The sequence below is a fragment of the Trachemys scripta genome, chromosome 6 (assembly GCF_013100865.1).
Source record: "Trachemys scripta elegans isolate TJP31775 chromosome 6, CAS_Tse_1.0, whole genome shotgun sequence".
Taxonomy (NCBI): Eukaryota; Metazoa; Chordata; order Testudines; family Emydidae; genus Trachemys; species Trachemys scripta.
In genome coordinates this window covers 128,451,569-128,473,005 of record NC_048303.1, presented here as the reverse complement: position 1 = coordinate 128,473,005, position 21,437 = coordinate 128,451,569, and the positions used below count along the sequence as shown (strand labels likewise).

At 48.4% G+C, this 21,437-nt stretch overlaps 2 protein-coding genes across 8 annotated transcripts in view; one reads left to right on the top strand and one right to left on the bottom strand.

The window, feature by feature from the left end:
* Positions 1–2,328, bottom strand: part of ELP1 (elongator complex protein 1) — a 113,636-nt gene extending 111,308 nt beyond the window's left edge. For 2 of the 4 annotated variants that reach the window (XM_034774386.1, XM_034774384.1), the window contains exons 1-3: positions 1,513–1,600; positions 1,324–1,344; positions 1,024–1,192 (exon numbers count right to left, since the gene is read on the bottom strand). In XM_034774386.1, the coding sequence (XP_034630277.1) occupies positions 1,024–1,173 (150 nt within the window). In that variant the 5' untranslated portion in view covers positions 1,174–1,192; positions 1,324–1,344; positions 1,513–1,600. Of the gene's footprint in view, positions 1–1,023; positions 1,219–1,323; positions 1,345–1,512; positions 1,601–2,159 lie in introns of those variants that run through there. The other 2 variants (XM_034774387.1, XM_034774385.1) reach the window with 2 other exon arrangements.
* A 718-nt stretch (positions 2,329–3,046) lies between these two features.
* TBC1D2 (TBC1 domain family member 2) overlaps positions 3,047–21,437 on the top strand; it is a 42,739-nt gene continuing 24,348 nt past the window's right edge. For 2 of the 4 annotated variants that reach the window (XM_034774390.1, XM_034774388.1), the window contains exons 1-4: positions 3,047–3,186; positions 16,960–17,395; positions 18,441–18,585; positions 20,233–20,374. In XM_034774390.1, the coding sequence (XP_034630281.1) occupies positions 16,985–17,395; positions 18,441–18,585; positions 20,233–20,374 (698 nt within the window). In that variant the 5' untranslated portion in view covers positions 3,047–3,186; positions 16,960–16,984. Of the gene's footprint in view, positions 3,187–13,693; positions 13,712–16,959; positions 17,396–18,440; positions 18,586–20,232; positions 20,375–21,437 lie in introns of those variants that run through there. The other 2 variants (XM_034774389.1, XM_034774391.1) reach the window with 2 other exon arrangements.

Below are 21,437 nucleotides of genomic sequence, written 5' to 3'. Positions count from 1 at the left end.
GATGCACTGGTTACAAGACAATGTGTCTAATGGTTACAGTCAGAGTTCTGGGTCTGACCTCGGCTCTTGCACCAACTCACTGTGTCTGTGGGCAAGGTACTTGGTCTCTCTGGGCCTCTGTTTACAGACTCTTAGTATAGCCCCTTTTTAATGAAGATCCAGCCTTCTGAAGAGCAACTAAGCTGTGCAGGCTTAGAGTGGAGCTTTTGAGGAGCTCCCGCACACTGCAGGAACAGGCCTACAGAGATCACTCATGGATAAGCTCATGTCTATGACAGTTCTTTGCTTATGAACCTCAACTAAACAGTCAAAAATAATGGCTCATAACATTCTTTGTATTGGTGTCTATTCAGCTCGGTTGACTCCTATCATTCCTGTACAGAAGAAGGGAACTTCACCAGGCACCAATCTAAAGGCCTCTTTTATGAATTCAGTGAGAGTTCGACTTTCCTGTTTTAGCACCTTCAGAATGCAGTGGCACAAAGAACTGAATTGGACAGGCTATGTCACTTTACCAGGACATATGCATAATAATGAAAGTGCAGATTTGTCTGCCTTCTAGACTGCAAACTTTCTTCAGAGCAGAGACTTTTGCAGGTGTACCCTACCGTGCTGCAGACATAATGTCGGCACTAAACGAAGTCCATGTGAAGGCCTAGTGTGCTCACTGCTGTATAGAACCCGGTGGGGACAAGGACTGAAACTAAGGAATTTACAATCCAAAGAGACGATTTGATCTTTATAGGTGGATGGAACATGAGACACTGCAGCTGCAACACAACAAGACTATTGGCAGCAGAACGCATTTCCAACTATGCATAGCCAACCTACTGCGCGTGTGTGTGCATGTGTCTGATCACAAAGTATTGTCACCAGGTCCAATCCAGTAACACTCAGAGTGCTCTGAATAACCAGTAAAGTCAATGGGCATGAAAACATTTACCATCCTGCAAGTATGAACCCACAATTAGCATCAGGAAAACAGCCCTAAACAAAGCTTTGGAACTTCCACCAGTAACTCACCCCTCGAATGGCTGGGTCGAGCTCCAGGATCCCATATTCTGAGCCAATGAGCAGTGTCCCTTGGTCTGCACGGAGGCAGAAACACTGAGGACTCCCCAAAACCTGGACAGGCCCATGCTCTCGAGTGTGCAGTAACTTCAAATTTCTCATTGTATCAGCAACACAGGAACTGGAGAAATACAATCCCCCAAAGAGCTGTTAAACAAATGCATAGAGAGAGCTGTAAACTGAGCCTGAGAAAGGATTTATGTGATTGCCTTCAGAGGAAAAAGAGTCCGAGGCAGGATGGCGACTACTTACTTTAGAGAGAAGGTGAGCAGGGGAGGGATAGCTCAGTGGTTTGAGCATGGGCCTGCTAAACGCGGGGTTGTGAGTTCAATCCTTGAGGGGGCCACTCAGGGATCGGGGGCAAAATCAGTACTTGGTCCTGCTAGTGAAGGCAGGGGGCTGGACTCGATGACCTTTCAAGGTCCCGTCCAGCTCTAGGAAACAGCAACTGATGACAGCACACACGATAATCAATGGGCTAAAGAAGACAAGGCAGCCACTGCTACTCACTCTCTCACAAGAGCAGGGCACACCGGGGAGCGGAAAAGGGAAGATTACAACCAAGAGCAGGAGTTTTACTTATTCTCTCTTTGTCTCCAGCGGGTAACTCGTGGTCACGACGATAGCGCCGGGCCCGGCCGACCCAAGCAGGGCAGCAGGAGTCTCCGTGAGGCGCGAGCGCGCCCGGGATTACGATGCTCCGCTCGCCCGCCGGAGCGGCTGGTTTGCTGGAGCGTGCGGGCGAGACAGCGCCGCTGGGGGCGGTGTGGTCACTGGAGCGGCCCCCGCCTGTCAGGCCAGGCCTGCGGGCGGGGAGGGGGGCAGCGCAGCTGGGGCTCTCCGGGGAGGTGTTATCAGCCCCCCCCCCAGGTTTGCAGGCGCCGCGGAGGGTTAAAACTCTGCCTGGAAACAAGCGGCGCGAGGCCGGGGCCCCGCAGCGGCGCAGGCTGCACGTCCCGCCCAGACCAGGCGAGAGACCCCCGGCCAGCGGCCCGCACCCCCGAGCAGGGCCAGGAGCTGCCGCAGCAGCGCGAAGACAGGCCACGGGGACGCGCGCGCCCCCCCTCCGCACCCGGGTCGCTCCTCACCGCGCGCGTGCCCCACGACTCAGGTGACGGGCGCTGCCATATTGAAACCGCTAGCAGCGCGCGACCAGCAGTCCCGGGAGGAGCATGCGCAGTAGAGACCTGACGCCCAAGCAGGGCAGCGGCAGGGCGCATGCTCAGGCGCGTTTCGCTTTTCCCGGTCTAGGGGTCGAGCGGCCCCAGCCCGCGGAGTCGGTGCATCGGCTCAGTTCCACTGTCACGTGGTAGTCCCGGGGCTACAGCAGCCGGGGCCGGGCTCTCAGCGCGGCCCCCGCAGCGGCGGCGGCTCGCGGTTTAACCCAGGCCCCGGATACTGCGTGTAGCCGGGCCCGAGCCCGGGCCGTAGCCAGCAGCGCCGTGGCGCGTTTCTCCGCCGTAGCGAGGCCGGCGAACGTCCCGCTGGACGCGGAGTTGTGCCCGCAGAGCCGTCCTGGGCCCCGAGCTCAGCCAGCGGGCAGCGGGGGCTCGGACCTCCGGCCTCGCGGGGCTCGCCGGGGCTCGCGGCTTTAGCCCGGCGGGTTTGAAAGCATTGACCAGAGCCCCCCCCGGCCGGCCAAGCCGCGGGCCCGGAGCCCCGGCGGGACGCGTGATGGTCTTTCACCACCGCAGCTCCCGCCGCCGGGGGGTCCTGTCCCCTGCGTGCCCGGGCGGGCGGGACTGGGCTCCCCGCGGGAGCTTTGGCCTCTCACGCAGGAGCCCGGCGCCGCGGGGGAAGCGCTGACGAGGCAGAGCCGAGCGGGGGCTGCGTGGGCGCGAGGTGGGCTTTGGCTGCCCAGACACACCGGACACTCGCCGCAGACCGTGGCGCTCACCCCGCCTCTGGGGCCGGCTCCTGCCGCGGGGCAGGCGGGGGCGCTGCGGACTCCCGGGCCCTGGCACTGCGCGCCCCGCCTCTCCCCGCCCAGCGCCCGGTGCCGTCAGCCCCGCCGCGCCCGCCACTCCCCGAGCGGAGGGACGCGCCTGGCACCGCCCGTGCGCAGGAAGCGGCGGGGGCACCGGGCGAGCGGACCGCCCGGGCGCTGCGAGCCGGGTAAGGGCAGCGCGGGCCCGGGCGGACAGGGGGAGCAGGGCCCCACCCAGAGCGTGCGGACCCCGGCGGGAGCGGCTCGGCCCCGCCCTTGGCTCCCGGCAACCCTGCGGGGCCGCGCAGCGAACCTGGCAGGAGGCTCGTCGTGGGGGCGGCAGCGGTGTCCTGGGGTTACCCCCACCCCGGCAGTGCGGTGCCTACGGGGCACAGGGGACAGCAGCGGTGTCCTGGGGTTACCCCCACCCCGGCAGTGCGGTGCCTCCGGCACACGGGGCACAGGGGACAGCAGCGGTGTTCTGGGGTTACCCCACCCCGGCAGTGCGGACAGTGTCTGCGGCACATGGGGCAGCGAGTGTCCTGGGGTTACTACCCCACACACACACACCGCCCCGGGGGGCACAGGCGGCAGCAGGCCTGGACCTCCTCTGGACGATGTGCCCCACAGCCAGAGTTGATCTCTGCAACTGGCACAACTCCATGGAGGCTTTCCCAGCTACCACTGTGGGTCCTCGAGCCGAGGCGGGGTACAGCCTTGCCCGGCACTTGTCCTGAGTCAGCTTGATGCCATCCAGGAGCTGCTGCTGACCCCTGCATGCTCTGTTCCCCACTGGGTGTGACCCCTTCCCCACTGTCAATGTAGCTTCTCATCTGTCACTCACAGGACCCTGGAACTGCCCCAGGTCAGCTCAGGTCTACTCAGCCCAGATCCCTGCCTCTGGAGCTATGTTGACAGTACCCGCTGCTTTGGTGGCTTGTCACATACATACACACATACCCCAGAGCACAGGTATAAGTAGCAGTGTAGCTGGTGAGGCATGGCTTAGGCAAGCAAAGATGCCAGAAGGATGTGGGTATGTCCCCAAGTACATACCCTGCACGATCTCTACTCGCCCAAGCCATGCCTCCCTAGCTACACTGCTATTTCTAGCAGTGCAGTGTCCTACTGCCCATGCCTTTCCTGCAGCTGGAAAGGGCTCTGGCCATGGGGAGCCCTACCCTGCCACAGGGAGAGGCTCTGGCAGCGGGGAGACCGTGGGAAAAGGCTCCGACAGTGGGGAGCTGCTGAAGTTTTTCCCCATTCTCTCTCCCCCACCAGAGCCTTGCACTGACATGTGAAGCTAGGCTCTGTAGTGTGGACGCAGCCCGCTTTTCACTGCAACGTATCGCTACACGTACGTAACATGCTGCTGAATGTGGTGTGTAGTGTAGATATAGCCTGGCAGTGGCCAGCGCCTTCTGCTTCAAGGAAGATGCCAGAGACCCCATAGTGGACAGTTGTGGAATAGCCAGTCCAAGGGGAGGTAAATTCCCTCCAGCCCCTCAGTGAGAGGCAGACTTGTCTCCTGCAGCCAGGAGGATTTCTAGTTTTCTCAGCCTCCAGTTGTTTATCCCTGGCAATGGATGGGCTGAATGGTGCCCCCTGATGATTGCAGGCTGGGTTTGATTTTTTCGGTCACTATTCAGCAGGCCTTGCAGTGTGTTGTCAGTGTTCCAAGTCCACATGTTAAATACCTGTGTATGTTGGGTGTTTGGCCAAGGCAGGAGGAGTTCCTTCTCTGAGACAGGCAAGGTTAAGGTAGTGGGTACAGCCGCATTGGTCCCTGCCCTAATCTAACTTTTCCTGCATTTTACATAGAAATATAATTAGGCTCTAAGTCCCTTGGCTCTCCTGCAGCTTCTGAGGTAACTTCCAATGTGAGGGTTATCTGGTGTCAGTGTAACAGGAATTTCCTCCTGTTTGGTATGAGTTTGGTATAAAATACAGTTGGGGCGAGGTGTGTGTCTGCCCTGCCCAAACAATCAGGGTGAGGTGTGTGTCTTCCTGGCCTTCCTTCAGTTTTTCTTTCTGAATCAGACTTAAAACTTATATTAGCAACTCCCAGGTTAAAGATCCATGGCAAAACTATTGTCTTTGAGCAGTGTGCTCTTGATTGCTCACAGCTAGAGAAGCCCCATGGCTAGCAGCCATTCAACAAGTTGTCCCAAAGCAGTTTCTTCTCTGTCTCTGAGGATTTGTTTCCAATTGTCTTGTCACTGTGGGGCTGGTTCTCCTCTCCTTGACATCAAATTTATAAATTTGCAGAACAGAAACTGACTTCAGTGGGGGCAGGAACAGGCCTGGTCCAGGTCCTTGGGCAATAAAACCTTTCTGCAGTTAACTATTGCATAATTTAAGAATATAATATAAATAGAGTAAATAAAACAATACAAACGAGTAACAGCCCCTTGTCATGCTGTCTAGAGTGGCTCACAACTGCGAGTGCCCACCTTTTCCTTCTCCAACCGAGGCATCATTCTGAGCTGTAACCCTCTCTTGTTCAGAGATGGGTCTGCTTGCTGGGAAGTCATAAACTCCTTTTCAGTTTCACTTAAGCCCAGAGCAAACTCTGGCACAACAGAAACATTTTCAAATCCTCTTGAGAAGGCAACAGAGGGCATTTCCCTTCCCTTCACAGCCTTCCCTGCTGACCACAGACAAAGCAGGTGAATCAGATCCATACTTTCTTTGAGACTGGGGTATAAGATTAGACATGGCTAAAATGTTATTACTTATTAAAATATCTGCGGGCAGTAAATTTCTGATGCCTACACTATCACCCTTGAATCCTTCCACTCCGAGTGAACTTAGCCAGGGGCACAGTCGCAGAAAATTCAGCCAATGCTAAAATATTAATAAATTCTTTACTACCTTTCCAAGACTCAGTCCTAATATAGTTTGAGGCCATTCTCCTCTTTTGCAACTTTTTCTGGGATCAAGTTGGTCGTATTGGCACTCACGGTTAGGGTGGTGGGTGCCAATTGTGGCATGACCTTACGTTTTGGACAATTTCATTTTATATGGCCAGGAGCCCCACAGTGATGACAGATTGTCTGCTTTCCCTTAGGGTAAGAGGTTTTAAACTCTGGGCTCCCTTGAGGCTTTTTAACCAAGTTTGGGTTAGGTTTATTCCTAGACCCCTCCCCTCTTTTAACCTGGGGAACAAAAGGATTTCCCTTTCTTTGGGGTTTGCACCCCCCATGAGCACTTGGCTCAATATATTCATCAGCAATTTCTGCTGCCTCCAAACTGTGGAAGGTTTTTTGTCAGAGATGGCTGCTTGTACCTCATCAGTGACTGTCCACAAAATGATTGCTCTTGTGCCATCAAATTAAACCATTTGTCGTAGCTACCTTCAGCCCCTGCCTCTACTACCCATTTTTTCATATAATTACACATCTTACGCACCTATTCCACGTGGATGATATTGTCAAACATTTTAAGATTTCTTTACTTCAATCGATTGGACTGAGGAGTGATCTTAAACTCTTTCAATACATTTTCTTTAAATCTTTTGTACACCATAGCATCACCCTCCTTCATTTAATTAAAAACTTGTCTTGCTTTCCCAGTTAATCTGGTTAAGAGGATAGGCTTCCATTTAGTCTCTGAATTCTTATGTATCCCACACAGTCTCTAAAAGGTCGACAGGATCTCCTCAATGCAGTCAGTCTCTGAGTAAATTGGGCAGGCTTTCTCCCACTCCCTGTTGTTGAGAGGGGATGTACTCAGAGATTGAGCCTACTGCTTTTGTTGCTGCAGGACTTTGAGATGCAGTGTGTGAGCTTCCATCTGTTTTTGATATGCTCTTTCCTCATCTTCTGGTTGTTCTCGGTGTCTTTGATGATCTTCCTCCTTGATTTCAGTGCGGGGCTTTGCATCTTTAGTAGGCTCTCTCCTCAGCCTCCTTAGTTTCTTTCTTCTCCCTGACTCGGAGTTCCACCATCTGGTGTTCATGTTCTTTCTGGGCTTCCAGGAGCTTCAGCCGAACAGTTCTGCTGCAGCGGTCTCTCTGGCATTTGGCGTGTAAGGGAATGCTCAAGCCCTGCTCCTTGGTCAAAGTCTATGAGCAAAGCTCTCAGTTCCTGATCTGAGGCTCTCTTTTTATGAGCTATTCCCATATTTCTATGTAATTTTTCAAGGTCTTTTTGTGAAGCCCTTCCTATGACTGTGAGTCACTCGTGACTAATCTTTAATCCGTAAAAACTCTCAGTATTACATTAAACTTTTAACAGCACTGGTGTTATGATCTATAAACCCAATTGACCTGTAGCATGTGAATCCTGCCAAGACTACGCCATTGTCACGGTGTCTGGAGTGGCTCACAACTGTGAGTGCCTGCCTGAGGGCAGACTGTCAGAAACCGTGCAGACAGCCCAAACTGGTGATGTGTTTTATCATTAGATTTCTCCAAGCCAATAACAAATGTGAACTCCCGGATCACTATAACAGTCTTACTGTGGAATCAAAGACATTCCCCTTAGTCTATCTGGCTTAGACAAACTGGACTTAGTGATAAATGGTCACTTACACCAAAAATCACTCCACATTCAGGTTGCTTCCAGTCCCAAGAGACCAGTAGTCACTTACCCCAGATCAAGTGGTAGCCTAGATCTGACAACAAAGACAACCCTGGTAGCCAATCGTGTAATAAACTATCTAAAGGTTTATTAACTAGAAAAAAGAAATGAGCTGTTTACAGGTTAAAGCAAACAAACACATACACACAAACAAGTTACCATCTAAATCCTAAGAGTGATCGAGTTGTGGTGATCTGTCAATTCAAACTCTGTGCAGGCAGACCCACCGCAGTCCCTGGGGATCTCTGGCTTCAGTTTAGAGTCTCTGGCACTTCAGAGTTCAAACAGTCAAAATGATGGAAAACTGTCTCTGATGGGTTCCCCCCCCCAGGGTGCCACCTGGAACTGGGGTACCACTGAGCCTCCCTGACCCACCAGCCTGGGCTCCCTTTACACTGACCTGCTGCCTCCAGCCTGCACTTTCACCAGCACACACACAGGTAGGGACACACCCAGCTGCAGTTACATGCAGACACTGTAATCGGCTCTGCATGGGAAGGCTCCAGCTGAGGAACTTCCCAGCTACTCAGGCACACTCCCCCCTCTGGAGTGTAAACCCAACATTATACCATTTTGCGCTGCACAGGGAACGGTACAGCGTAAGCTCATGAAATTCATCCCCTCAGTGTGGAGAGGAATATACAATGGCTTTCTGCCCCGAGTTAAAACTCCCACACACTGGTTTTAGACAAAGCAAAAACAAGTTTATTAACTACAAAAGATAGATTTTAAGTGATGATAAGGGATAGCAAACAGATCAAAGCAGATTACCTAGCAAATAAACAAAACCGCCAACTAAGCTTAATATACTACATAGATCAGGTCTGAATAGCATTCTCACCCTAAATGATGATGCAAGCAGGCTGCAGATTCTTAAGGGACAAGCTGCACTAGCTTACAGCTTGGAATCCCTAGGTGTTCTATTCACAGGCTAAAAATCCCTCTAGCATGGGTCCAGCACTTCCTCCAGTTCGATCTTTGTTCCTCAGGTGTTTTCAGGAGTCTCTTTGGGCGAGGAGTGAGAGAAGAACCACGATGATGTCACTCCCCTACCTTAAATAGCTTTTGCATATGGCTGGAACCCTTTGTTTCAAAGCTCGGTTCCCACCCGGTCAGTGGAAAAACACTGGTATCCCAAGATGGAGTCCAGCACCAGATGACCTAGTCACATGTCCCTGAAGTGTCACAGCAGCCATAAATCAGAGGCTGTCTGCAGCGTCCTCAGGAAGGCCCCAAGGTGGGAAATAAGCTTCTTCTAAGGCCTATTGTTTTCCCCAATGGCTCTTCAACCTGAATGGGCCCTTCCCAGCCAGCCACTTAGACTGAGTGCCCTTTGCCTAGTGGGCATTCCCCAGGTGTAAACACATTTGTAATACAGATATATAGTCAATCTTCCTAACTCCAGATACAAAAATGATACATGCATACAAATAGGATAATCATATTCAGTAAATCATAACCTTTCCAATGACACCTCACATGACTTATCTTGCATAAAATACATTATGATTAGATCTTAACCATATAATAATAATATCACTGAAGAATATGGGGTGCAGTGTCACACTGTCCTGTAGCTTTGTTTTATTTCCTTCATTCAGCCTCCAAGCACACAGGATGAGCTTCCTTGCATGTAGCATTGTCCAGATGGGATAGGACCCGTAACCAATCCTTTGCATTGTGATGCTCCTTGATGGCACATCTGATTTTGATAATCCTTCTGGATGGGCAGGGAGATGGTTTCCATGCCTGAGCTTACAAATTCAGAGCAAACATTTTCAAAGTTATAAAGTAAAACTTACATATTTCCTTATAGCATGGAATACAGACATTGTAAATGAGATTAATGCATGCAACAATTTACAAGCATTTCATAGAGTCTAAGCGCTAATTGCATTCTTATGAGACTAATACCTTTTCTGAGCAAAACTAACATTCTGATGAACTGATCTGGGGTTTCCAGCTATAAGTGTGTTACTGCCTTAGCTAATGCCTGCAGCCTGGGCGGCAGCTGCCATCTGGCCTACCAGTGACACACCCCTAATCATAGAATCATAGAATATCAGGGTTGGAAGGGACCTCAAGAGGTCATCTAGTGCAACCTCCTGCTCAAAGCAGGACCAATTCCCAACTAAATCATCCCAGACAGGGCTTTGTCAAGCCGGGCCTTAAAAACCTCCAAGGAAGGTGTCAAGGCTGGATCCCCACTTTGAACTTTAGGGTACAAATGTAGGGGCCTGCATGAAAACTTCTAAGCTTAACTACCAGCTTAGCTCTGGTTCCGCTGCCACCATTTCCCAATTCTAGATTCCCACCCTGGGAAGCCCTGAGAAAACCTTTCACCAATTCCCTGGTGAATACAGATCCAAACCCCTTGGATCTTAAAACAAGGAGAAATTAACCATCCCCCCTCCTTCCTCCCACCAACTCCTGGTGAACACAGATCCAATCCCCTTGGATCTAAAACAAGGAGAAATTAACCTTTCCCCCTCCTTCCCTTCACCAACTCCTGGTGAACACAGATCCAATCCCCTTGGATCTAAAACAAGGAGAAATTAACCCTTCCCCCTCCTTCCTTTCACCAACTCCTGGTGAATACAGATCCAACCCCCTTGGATCTAAAAACAAGGAAAAATCAATCAGGTTCTTAAAAAGAAGGCTTTTAATTAAAGAAAAAGGTAAAAATCATCTCTGTAAAATCAGTATGGAAATTAACCTTACAGGGTAATCAAACTTAAAGAGCTTAGAGGACTCCCCTCTAGTCTTAGGTTCAAAGTACAGCAAACAAAGATAAACACTCTAGTAAAAGGTACATTTACAAGTTGAGAAAACAAAGGAAAACTAAGACGCCTTGCCTGGCTATTTACTTACAAGTTTGAAATAGGAGAGACTTGTTTAGAAAGATGTGGAGACCCTGGATTGATGTCTGGTCCCTCTCAGTCCCGAGAACGAACACACTCCCAAACAAAGAACACAAACAAAAACCTTCCCCCACCAAGATTTGAAAGTATCTTGTCCCCTTATTGGTCCTTTAGGTCAGATGCCAGCCAGGTTACCTGAGCTTCTTAACCCTTTACAGGGAAAAGGATTTTGGAGTCTCTGGCCAGGAGGGATTTTATAGTACTGTACACAGGTCAGCTGTTACCCTTCCCTTTACAGTTATGACAGAAGGAGACTCCACCACCTCCCTAGGTATCCAGTGCTTCACCACCCTCCTAGTGAAATAGTGTTTCCTAATATCCAACCTGGACCTCCCCCACTGCAACTTGAGACCATTGCTCCTTGTTCTGTCATCTGCCACCACTGAGAACAGCCGAGCTCCATCCTCTTTGGAACCCCCCTTCAGGTAGTTGAAGGCTGCTATCAAATCCCCCCTCATTCTTCTCTTCTGCAGACTAAACAATCCCAGTTCCCTCAGCTTCTCCTCATAAGTCATGTGCTCCAGACCCCTAATCATTTTTGTTGCCTTCCGCTGGACTCTTTCCAATTTTTCCACATCCTTCTTGTAGTGTGGGGCCCAAAACTGGACACAGTATTCCAGATGAGGCATCACCAATGTTGAATAAAGGGGAACGATCATGTTCCTCGATCTGCTGGCTATGCCCCTCCTTATACAGCCCAAAATGCCGTTAGCCTTCTTGACAACAAGAGCACACTGTTGACTCATATCTAGCTTCTCGTCCACTGTGACCCTTAGGTCCTTTTCTGCAGAACTGCTACCTAGCCATTCGGTCCCTAGTCTGTAGCAGTGCATGGGATGCTTCCGTCCTAAGTGCAGGACTCTGCACTTGTCCTTGTTGAACCTCATCAGGTTTTTTTGGCCCAATCCTCTAATTTGTCTAGGTCCCTCTGTATCCGATCCCTACCCTCTATTGTATCTACCACTCCTCCTAGTTTAGTGTCATCTGCAAACTTGCTGAGAGTGCAGTCCACACCATCCTCCAGATCATTAATAAAGATATTAAACAAAACTGGCCCCAGGACCGACCCTTGGGGCACTCCGCTTGAAACCGGCTGCCAACTAGACATGGAGCCATTGATCACTACCCGTTGAGCCCGACGATCTAGCCAGCTTTCTATCTACCTTACAGTCCATTCATCCAGCCCATACTTCTTTAACTTGGCGGCAAGAATACTGTGGGAGACCATATCAAAAGCTTTGCTAAAGTCAAGGAAAGCATCCACTGCTTTCCCCTCATCCACAGAGCCGTTATCTCATCATAGAAGGCAATTAGGTTAGTCAGGCACGACTTCCCCTTGGTGAATCCATGCTGACTGTTCCTGATCACTTTCCTCTCTTCTAAGTGTTTCATAATTGATTCCTTGAGGACCTGCTCCATGATTTTTCCAGGGACTGAGGTGAGGCTGACTGGCCTGTAGTTCCCCGGATCCTCCTTCTTCCCTTTTTTAAAGATGGGCACTACATTAGTCTTTTTCCAGTCATCTGGGACCTCCCCCGATCTCCATGAGTTTTAAAAAATAATGGCTAATGGCTCTGCAATCTCATCCGCCAACTCCTTTAGCACCCTCGGATGCAGCGCATCCGGCCCCATGGGCTTGTACACGTCCAGTTTTTCTAAATAGTCCCGAACCACTTCTTTCTCCACAGAGGGCTGGTCACCTTCTCCCCATATTGTGCTGCCCAGTGCAGCAGTCTGGGAGCTGACCTTGTTCGTGAAGACAGAGGCAACAAAAGCATTGAGTACATTAGCTTTTTCCACATCCTCTGTCACTAGGTTGCCTCCCTCATTCAGTGTGGGAAATGGAGTGAAAGCATAAAGGTGAGAATTGAATGAATGGAGCCTGCTGATGGAGCCAATAGACTTGAAGCTCCATGGACACTGGGCAAAGAGAGAAAATTGCCTATAACATTGTGAGAGCAGATTCCAATCCACTTGCTCATATTGAATAGCACCTTGCTCCACAAGCAATTCTATCAAAGTCACCACTTGTGGAATGCGGTGCCATTTGGGGTCAGGGGATTTGAGTGTGGCTCCCCACTCACTAGAATGTGCTAGACCTGCCTGTGTGACTTTGCTACACAGGAAAAGGTAGTTGAGGAACTAAAGTTTACTGATGGTGTGAAATTCCATATGGCACCATGCCTTTGTGAAATATGCATGTTCATGTCAGCAAATGGAATATTCAGCAGTAGGTTGTATCCCAGTTCATGGCAACTACACCTGGGTTTTCCCCTCAGTGGTCCAGCAAGGGCATCCACTCCCAGGCTTCTGGCTCCCCAGCCAGTCTCTCTTAGGTGGAGAGACACCTGTCTCTCTCCCTCCTGACCAGGATATTTCCAGGCTGCACAGTTCCTTGCCGACACTTTGTCATTGCCAGCAAATGACAGCTTGCCTAAGCAGGCCTGCTTGCTTTCTCTTCAGAGACTGATCACAGTGTCACTGCCCAGTTATAAGAACCAGAGGGCCAGTCTGTTTGCTGGATCAGACAGAAGGCCCTGAGTCAGCTTAAACTTGGGTTATTTATTCACAAGTCCTTGCTCTGTCTGTTTGTCCCTGGAGAATCCACTCTGAGCTGTCCTCAGGTAACAAGTGATCAGCATACAAAAGATCCCCCTCCCACATGGCAAACCTTGAAAAGCTGAGTCCTTAGGTGGGCATTTGCAATGCCTTTTTCCCCAGTATTGCCTTAATCCTGTCTTCCCGCTAGAGAAGTTCCAGAAAAATCCTACAATATTACATAGGCACTTGCATTTTTAATACAATGGGCTCTCCTAAAATATGCCCAGAATATTGCCATCTGTCACAGGTGGATCCCCCTCACCATTAAAAATGTACGCCCTTATTTCTCTCTGAATTTATCTAGCTTCAGGTTCAATCTATTGTCATCATACACCTTTCTCTGCTAGATTGAAGAGCCCCTTATTAAATATTTGTTTCCCATGTAGATGCTTATGGGCTGTAATCAAGTCACTCTTAACCTTCTCTTTGTTAGGCTAAATAGATGGAGCTCTTTGTGTCTCTCACTAGATGGCATGTCTTCTAATCCTTTAATCATTCTCATGGCTCTTCTCTGAACCTCTCCAATTTATCAACATCCTTCTTGAATTGTGAGCACCAGAACTGGACACACTATTGGAGCAGTGGTTGAACTAGTGCCAAATACAGAGGTAAAATAACCTGAGATTCCCCTGTTTATGCATCCCAGGATCACATTATCCCTTTTGGCCAAGGTCCCACTAGCAACTCATGTTTAGCTGATTATCCACCATGACCCCCAAATCTTTTTCAGAGTCACTGCTTCCCAGGATAGAGTCCCCCATCCTGTAAGTATGGCCTGCATTCTTTGTTCCTAGATGTATACACATACATTGACATTTAGCCATGTTAAAATGCATATTGTTTGCCTGCACCCAGTTTACCAAGAAATCTAGATCACTGTGAAACAGTAACCTGTCTTCCTCGTTATTTAACACTCCCCCAATTTTTGTGACATCTGCTAACTTTATCAGTGATGATTGTATATATGCTTTCTTCCATCAAGGTCATTGATAAAAAATGTAAAACTATGTAGGGCCAACAACCAATCCCTGCAGGTCCCCATTTGAAACACACCTACACTCCCCATTTACAGTTACATTTTGAGATCTATCTATTAATAAATTTTTAATCCATTTAATGTGTGGCGTGTTAATTTTATATTCTAGTTTTTAATCATATAGAAGTCTAAGTATATTACTTCAACACTATTACCTTTATCAACGCAACTTGTAATTTCATAAAAATAAGCTATCAAGTTAGGTTGGCACAATCTATTTTCCATAAATCCATGTTGATTTCCATTAACTAAATTACCCTTCTTTAATTCTTTATTAATGAAGTTCCATATCAGCCACTCCGTTATCTTGCCCAGGATCAATGTCAGGCTGACAGGCCTCTAATTATCCAGGTCATCACATTTACCCTTTTTAAAAATTTGACACAACATTAGCTTCCGGTCTTCTGGAACTTCCCCAATGCTCCAAGACTCATTGAAAATTAACATTAATGGTCCAGCAAGCTTGTCAGCCAACTTTTAAAAAAGTTCTAATTTAAAAATGCCTAACTTTAATGGCTTCTGTTTAACATCCTCCCACGATACTGGTGGAATGGAAAGAGCGTTATCACCATTTGATGAGACTGTATCATCTGCTTTTCCCCAAATACAGAACAGAAATATTTATTAAATGCTTCTGCGTTTTCAGCATGATTATTGTTAATTCTGCCATTTCCATATACTAATGGACCAATACCATTGTCAGAATTCTTTCTGTTCCTAATATATTTTAAAAAATTCCTTATTGCCATTAACTTTGCTGGCCATAGATTTCTCCTTGTGTCCCTTTGCTTCTTTTATGAATTTTCTACAGTTCCTATCATATATATAGTTGCCTTGTGCCTTAAAAGGGTGTCATAAGGAGGAGGGAGAAAACTTGTTCACCTTAGCCTCTAAGGATAGAACCAGAAGCAATGGGTTTAAACTGCAGCAAGGGAGGTCTAGGTTGGACATTAGGAAAAAGTTCCTAACTGTCAGGGTGGTTAAACACCGGAATAAATTGCCTAGGGAGGTTGTGGAATCTCCATCTCTTGAGATATTTAAGAGTAGGTTAGATAAATGTCTATCAGGGATGGTCTAGACAGTATTTGGTCCTGCCATGAGGGCAGGGGACTGGACTCGATGACCTCTCGAGGTCCCTTCCAGTCCTAGAATCTATGAATCTATGAATCTATTAACTTCCCCTTTAAAGCAGGTTGGTTTTATGGTCTCTTCCCTCAATTTTGGCTTTTTGGGCATCTAGGAAGGTATTCTTAAATGATTACCAATTGTCATTCACATTTTTCTGTTTAAATTCTTCCTCCCAGCTGATTTGGTTCATAATTGTTTTTAGCTTTGTGAAGTAGGTCCTATTAAAGCACCAAGTATATATATTAGTGGTCTGGATTTTATTCTGCTTGCACATTATAAATGTAATCAAGTCATGATCGCTTGTACCCAAGCTACCCCTATAGCTAATTCTCTGTTATGCTTTTTTCCTGGTGACTCAGTGTGTAAATCAGGCTTCCATTGGGTTGGCTTACAATGCTTAGTTTACATTTGGAGAGATACATATCTTACCTCCGGTCTGGAAGAAACCAGTTTTTCTCTTTGGTTGGAGACAGATTATAAAACATATTTTCAGTATATATACAAAGGCCTTAAATGTAATTCGTATATGCATCTTGCAATGATTTGAGGATCAGTATGATATAAGCTTTTATTAGAGACTTCTATGTGACATCATTTATGGATAAATACCACAAAAGTGGTGTGCTAGATGTAGTGGGTTTGTCAGGCCCGTTAGGAGTTGCTGTTTTACAGCAGTGGACCCTGTTGTTGGCCTTTAGGCAATTCACACTGTCAGAGATTCTTAAACTGAACTCAGTAAGGTTTGTCAAGGATATGACAGGAAATTGCCACATCTGCCACATTTCTGCTTCGACTTGCCAAGATACTATGTCTAGTATGTTCGCTTCTAAAGCTCACGGTGTCGTGATGTCACTTCTCTCCTGTCAGCCCACTCTGACTTCAGAGTGGAAAAGGGAATGGCAAGATGAATGGATGCTAGAGGAAAGGCGATGGGGAAGGTGAGAGCTATGTCAGGGAAGTCAAAGGTTAAAGTCAGCACCTTTGGAAGTCAGACAAACAAATGATTAGGAGTATGGAACAGTTTCCATGTGAGGAGAGATTAATAAGATGGGGACTTTTTAGCTTGGGAAAGAGATGACTAAGGGGGGATCTGATTGAGGTCTATAAAATCACGACTGGTGTGAAGAAAGCAAATACGGAAGTGTTATTTACTCCTTCTCCTAACACAAGAACTGGGGTCACCCAATGAAGTTAATCGGCAGCAGGTTTAAAACAAACAAAAGGAAGTATTTCTTCACACAACACAGTCAACCTGTGGAACCCTTTGCCAGATGACGTTGTGAAGGCCAAGACTATAACAAGGTTAAAAAAATAACTAGATTAATTCATGGAGGATAGGTCCATCATTGGCTGTTAGCCAGGATGGACAGGGATGGTGTCCCTATCCTTAGTTTTGCCAGAAGCTGGGAATGGGCAACAGGGAATGGATCATTTGATGATTATCTGTTCTGTTCATTCCCTCTGAAGCACCTGGCATTGGCCACTGTCAGAAGACAGGATACTGGGCTAGATGGTTCTTGAGTATGACCCAGTATGCCCATTCTTATGCTACTTTAGGCGTATGGACGTAGGAGCCAAACTTTAATACTTCGTTTTGAAAATATTGGACCATTACAAATCAATTCTCAACAGTATTTGTGAGTTGCCGTTATACTTTACCTAGTAAGTTTCCTGTTGCAATTCTAATTCCAGGTTTAGGAGATCTTTCCTGGAAGAGATGGAAAGGAGACCTGAAAGTGGAGAGTGTCTCCTGGCTGGAATTCCAGGCAAGCCAGTTGAGTCAGATTCCGATGATAACAGCGGTAATGCAGGCTCAGCGAAAGAGAGAGCTGTATCGTCGCCTCAGAGGGACTTGGGAAACACACAGCTCAATCCTAGCAGAGAAGGACCCAGAAAAAAACTCTGTGGCTATTTAAATAAACTTGGGGTCAAGGGGCCAATCAAGGCCTGGAAGTCTCGTTGGTTCTTTTATGATGAAAATAAATGTCACTTACTGTACTGCAGGACAGCTCAAGATGTTAACCCTTTGGGGAGCATTGATCTCTCCAGCGCTGGTTTTGATTGCAAGGTGGACGCAGATGAAGGGGTTTTTGAAATCAGAACTCCAAGCAGAGTGTTTATCCTTAAGGTGAGCACAATGTTTTCTAGGCAACTACTGCTGCTGGCTATTGTGAAATGTAGGAGCTAGTATTGCAGCTTGTTAGTATGAATGGACCAGCATTAAAATGGTCCAGGTAAAAGTTCAATAGCAAGGTTTAAGCACTACCATGAGAACATGCGGGCCTTTAGCTTTTGGGCCTGATTCTCTCACTGATTCTGTTGTAAAACTCCACTGGCTTCAATGGGAGCAGAATCAGACAGGGAGTTCAAAAGGAAAGTTAAGTCAGGAGCAATTGAACTCCAGGATGTAACCTTTCTAATACAACACTGAGCTATCCTGGCCTGGGGACGGGTGCTGGGTCAACTTGGAAGCTCACTGTGACGATTTGGGTGGGAGAGAGGCATGTGGTTACTAATTAAACGCTTATTCAGTCTCGTTAAAGTCAGTAGCACTGGCTGGGGTCTATGTCTGCCTGAATTTTGCCCAAGTGCCTAGAACTTCCCCTGTAAAACATATACATTTACCTCTAGTTACAGTCAGATGCAGGGGTCACAAGCCTGTCTTTCCCCACCTAGATTTAGTAAAGGATGGGACTTGAGGACACCAGGCCTGACCTGACTCACCTGCAGAGCCCCATGGTCAAATCCCAATCTTGGTGGGACTCCTCTGGCAAAGAGCAATGGATCAGTAGCAACGAGAGCTGACTGAGGATGGAGCCTTTGCAAACTAACTCCTACAGCTTTCAACTCCCTCTATATCACTCTCTGCCCAACGCAGCAGGGCCAGAAATCTCCAGCTGTGACAGGCTTTTCCTTTAAAACAAAGAGACCAGCCATCTAATGTAGTAGACAGTCAGCGGTATGCCTGGGAGACCAGGGTTCAGGATTTACCCCATGCCTCTTGAATCAGGGTTACAACTGGGGGCCTGGTGCTCAGGGAGCAGGTGTCTCCTGCCTGGCCAACAGCAGCTGGACTAGAGCAGGGAGGTGGTGATCAGCTCTTCAGGGACCTCACAGCAGGCTGCAACTGGCACTTCAGAGAGCCACTTCCAACCTGTTTTATGTAATGTTAGGCATTCAGCCGACAGGCCATGATGTACTGGCTGCAGCAGCTGCAGATGAAGCGTTGGGCGTTTTGCAATACCCAGACTGGGCTTCCTGTGGACAGCGTCACTGCGGCAGCCCTGCCTGCGAATGAATCTCTGCTCAATGAAACCAGTAGGTATTTCCCCCAATCTGATCAGTGTACAGAGATTTTGGGCCAGCATTTTCAAACAAGGCACCTAAACAAGTTCCAGGTCTCAGAGGTGCTGAGCTCCTGAAGCTCCCACTGACTTCAAGGTGGTACTGAAGTGCCAACATGGAGGGCCCCAAGCTTGAAACGTTTGGCCTTTGTAATGAGAGCAAAGCTAGCTCTCATTGGAGAGCTCATCTTCTGAAATAAAGGGACTGACTTTCATACACAGCCAGGGCTCTGATTGTCTAGCTGGGGCTGTCTGAGGGGCAGCAGGGTTGGTGGGGTCAAAGGCATTCAGATGTATGTCTACAGTTGCTCTTGTTTTTTCCCTGGAGTGAACCCTGTACGGTTCTTAGGAACTCCTGAAGGGGCTACAGGGCCTGCAGCGAAGGGCCTACCTTTTGTTCCATTTGCAATCTGTGTCAGGACATGATCACACAGTTACGCCCCTGTGACTGGTGCAGGGTGCCCCTGGGGGCTAGTCTGTTGCTTAGCTGTCACCAGGTGCACACTTTCCTGCTTTAAAAAAAAAAAAAAATTTGCCAGCAAATGCTGTACCTCTGTTTAAGAGGCATAGATGTGTGTTGGTCTCTCTTTTACTTGGCAGCTATCACTGTCTTTTCCAGTAATCCAGGCTCTGTGGCATCAGTTTTATTATGAGTATAAATACATACAAATGATACCGTCTGCGGGGGGAAATGATGCCAGCACAGTTTTGTTTTTTCCTTGTTTGGCTTCTGTGTGGACATTACTCAGGGTTACTGCATTGTACACTTTAAAATGTAAACAGTTAAAGTCAACTTAGGTTACCTTGGCAGTGGATGAATAGAAAGATGTTTGCATCTGCGGGCCTCTGGGCTCTTATCTGTGTAGCAAACTACAATTGTTGTATGCAGTGTTGTAGCCCAGGATATTAGAGAGACAAGGTGGGTGAGGCAATATCTTTTACTAGGCCAACTTCTGTTGGTGAGAGAGACAAGCTTTCGAGCCACACAGAATTGCTCTTCAGGTCTGGGAAAGGTACTACGAGTGTCACAGCTAAATATGAGATCAAACAGATAGATTATGTGCTACTTACTTATGCTAAACCAGTGGTGGATTAGCCACTAGGCCAATGGGGCCTCTGCCCAGGGGCCCCAGCCAATTGGGGGCTCCCAGGAAAAATGGGCATCCCCATACCATGACAACTCCTTCCGCCCACCCAGTGCTCCTGCCGGGGAGCAGGGTCAGGGCACGGTGGCCTCATGCAGGGGGGACTGCAGGCAGAAGGGGTGGGAAAGGGCCCCTACTTGCTCTGGCCAGGGCCCCACAAACCCCTAATCCACCTCTGTGCTAAACTATCTGTTCAATCTCATATTTAGCTGTGACGCTGGTAGTACCTTGCCCAGACCTGAAGAAGAGCTCTGTGTAGCTCAAAAGCTGGTCTCTCTCAGCAATAAAAGATATTACCTCACCTACCTTGTCTCTCTAGAAAACTACATGGAAGGTTGGATGGCTTCCTCTGATCTGTCTTGAACAGATATACAGACTGAGCTGAAAGGATATGACAAGGCTTAATGCCTAATGTAAAGAGGCAGAGTTTGATCAAAGGTTTAGGAGCTCATCTAATTTCTCTCCTGGTTTTCTAGTTCACACTGAAGGCGAGGGGTTCTTGCCCCCTGTGAAAACCCCTACAGATGTGGTAGGTTTAAAGGCAGCCTTTCTGCCCGCTCCCCAGCTGTCTGATGCCCTCCAGAACATCTCCCTCAAACACCCTTGGACTGAAATACAGTAAGTGGCGATGGAGGTGTGGCTGGTGTATTGGGCTCCTGTCTTGTGGTGCTCTTGAGCATTACTATAGCACAAGACAAGAAATGTGTCATGTGGGTAATGCCTTCATGCAGCATGTGGGAACTCAAACGCAGTGGAGTGAATACCGCCCAGGAGGAAATGCAAGCTCTCTGCAGTGTTTCCTTGTCGCTTTCTGACCAGTAAATCTCAGCAGCAGGTCTACAGCCTGGATTTTTTTAAATGCCAGTGTCCATACACCTTTTGCACGAGCACTTACGTTGATGTGCACAATCTAATAAGTTCGCTCACAGTCGTGTCTGAGTGCACGCAGTAGAGCTTAATCCACAGCCCACTGAAGTCAATGGGACTCTTGCTGCTGATTCCAGTGGGCGTTGGATCAGGTGCATTGGGCATGCGCAGAAGTAGTCATGTAGTGTTGGCCCAAAGCTGCTGACTTTGCAAGGCGCTGAGCGCTCTAGAACCGATTCAGCAAGTGCTTAACTCCCAGCGGGTGAGCAGTTCCATTGCTGTCAGTGGCACTGCTCAGGGCTTAAAGTTAAGCTCATGCTGAAGTGCATCAGTGGATCAGGGCCAGAGTGCTCAGCCCATTGCAGGATCAAGCCCCAAATGCACATGGACTTCCAGCCTCTCCAAGGGCCTGATGCAGCTCCCATCAACGTCAAGGGAAAGGTTCTCACTGACTAAGGTGGGAACTGGATCAGGCCCTGACCTTCCGAGTTCTGATCCAGCAGAGTGCATAAGCCTGTGCATGGCTGTATGTAAGTGCTTTGGGGATTGGAGCCCTAGCATTCATCGTTGGCACTGGTTGTCACAAGCACCAGATCATGGAGGCTAGAGCTTCTAGCCTCTAATGCTAGTCAGGGAAAAAGATACTAATGTTGACAGCTAACACCGTTGACAGTCCTGGTGGCTAACATTGCTAGCCAGCCCATTGGGACCACACGCTGTGTTATCCTAGGAGGAGAATGCCACAAATTCAGGCTCCGTGGGGACTGGAGAACATCCCGGGTGGGGTAGGACAGTCTGATTTGTTTCCCACAGC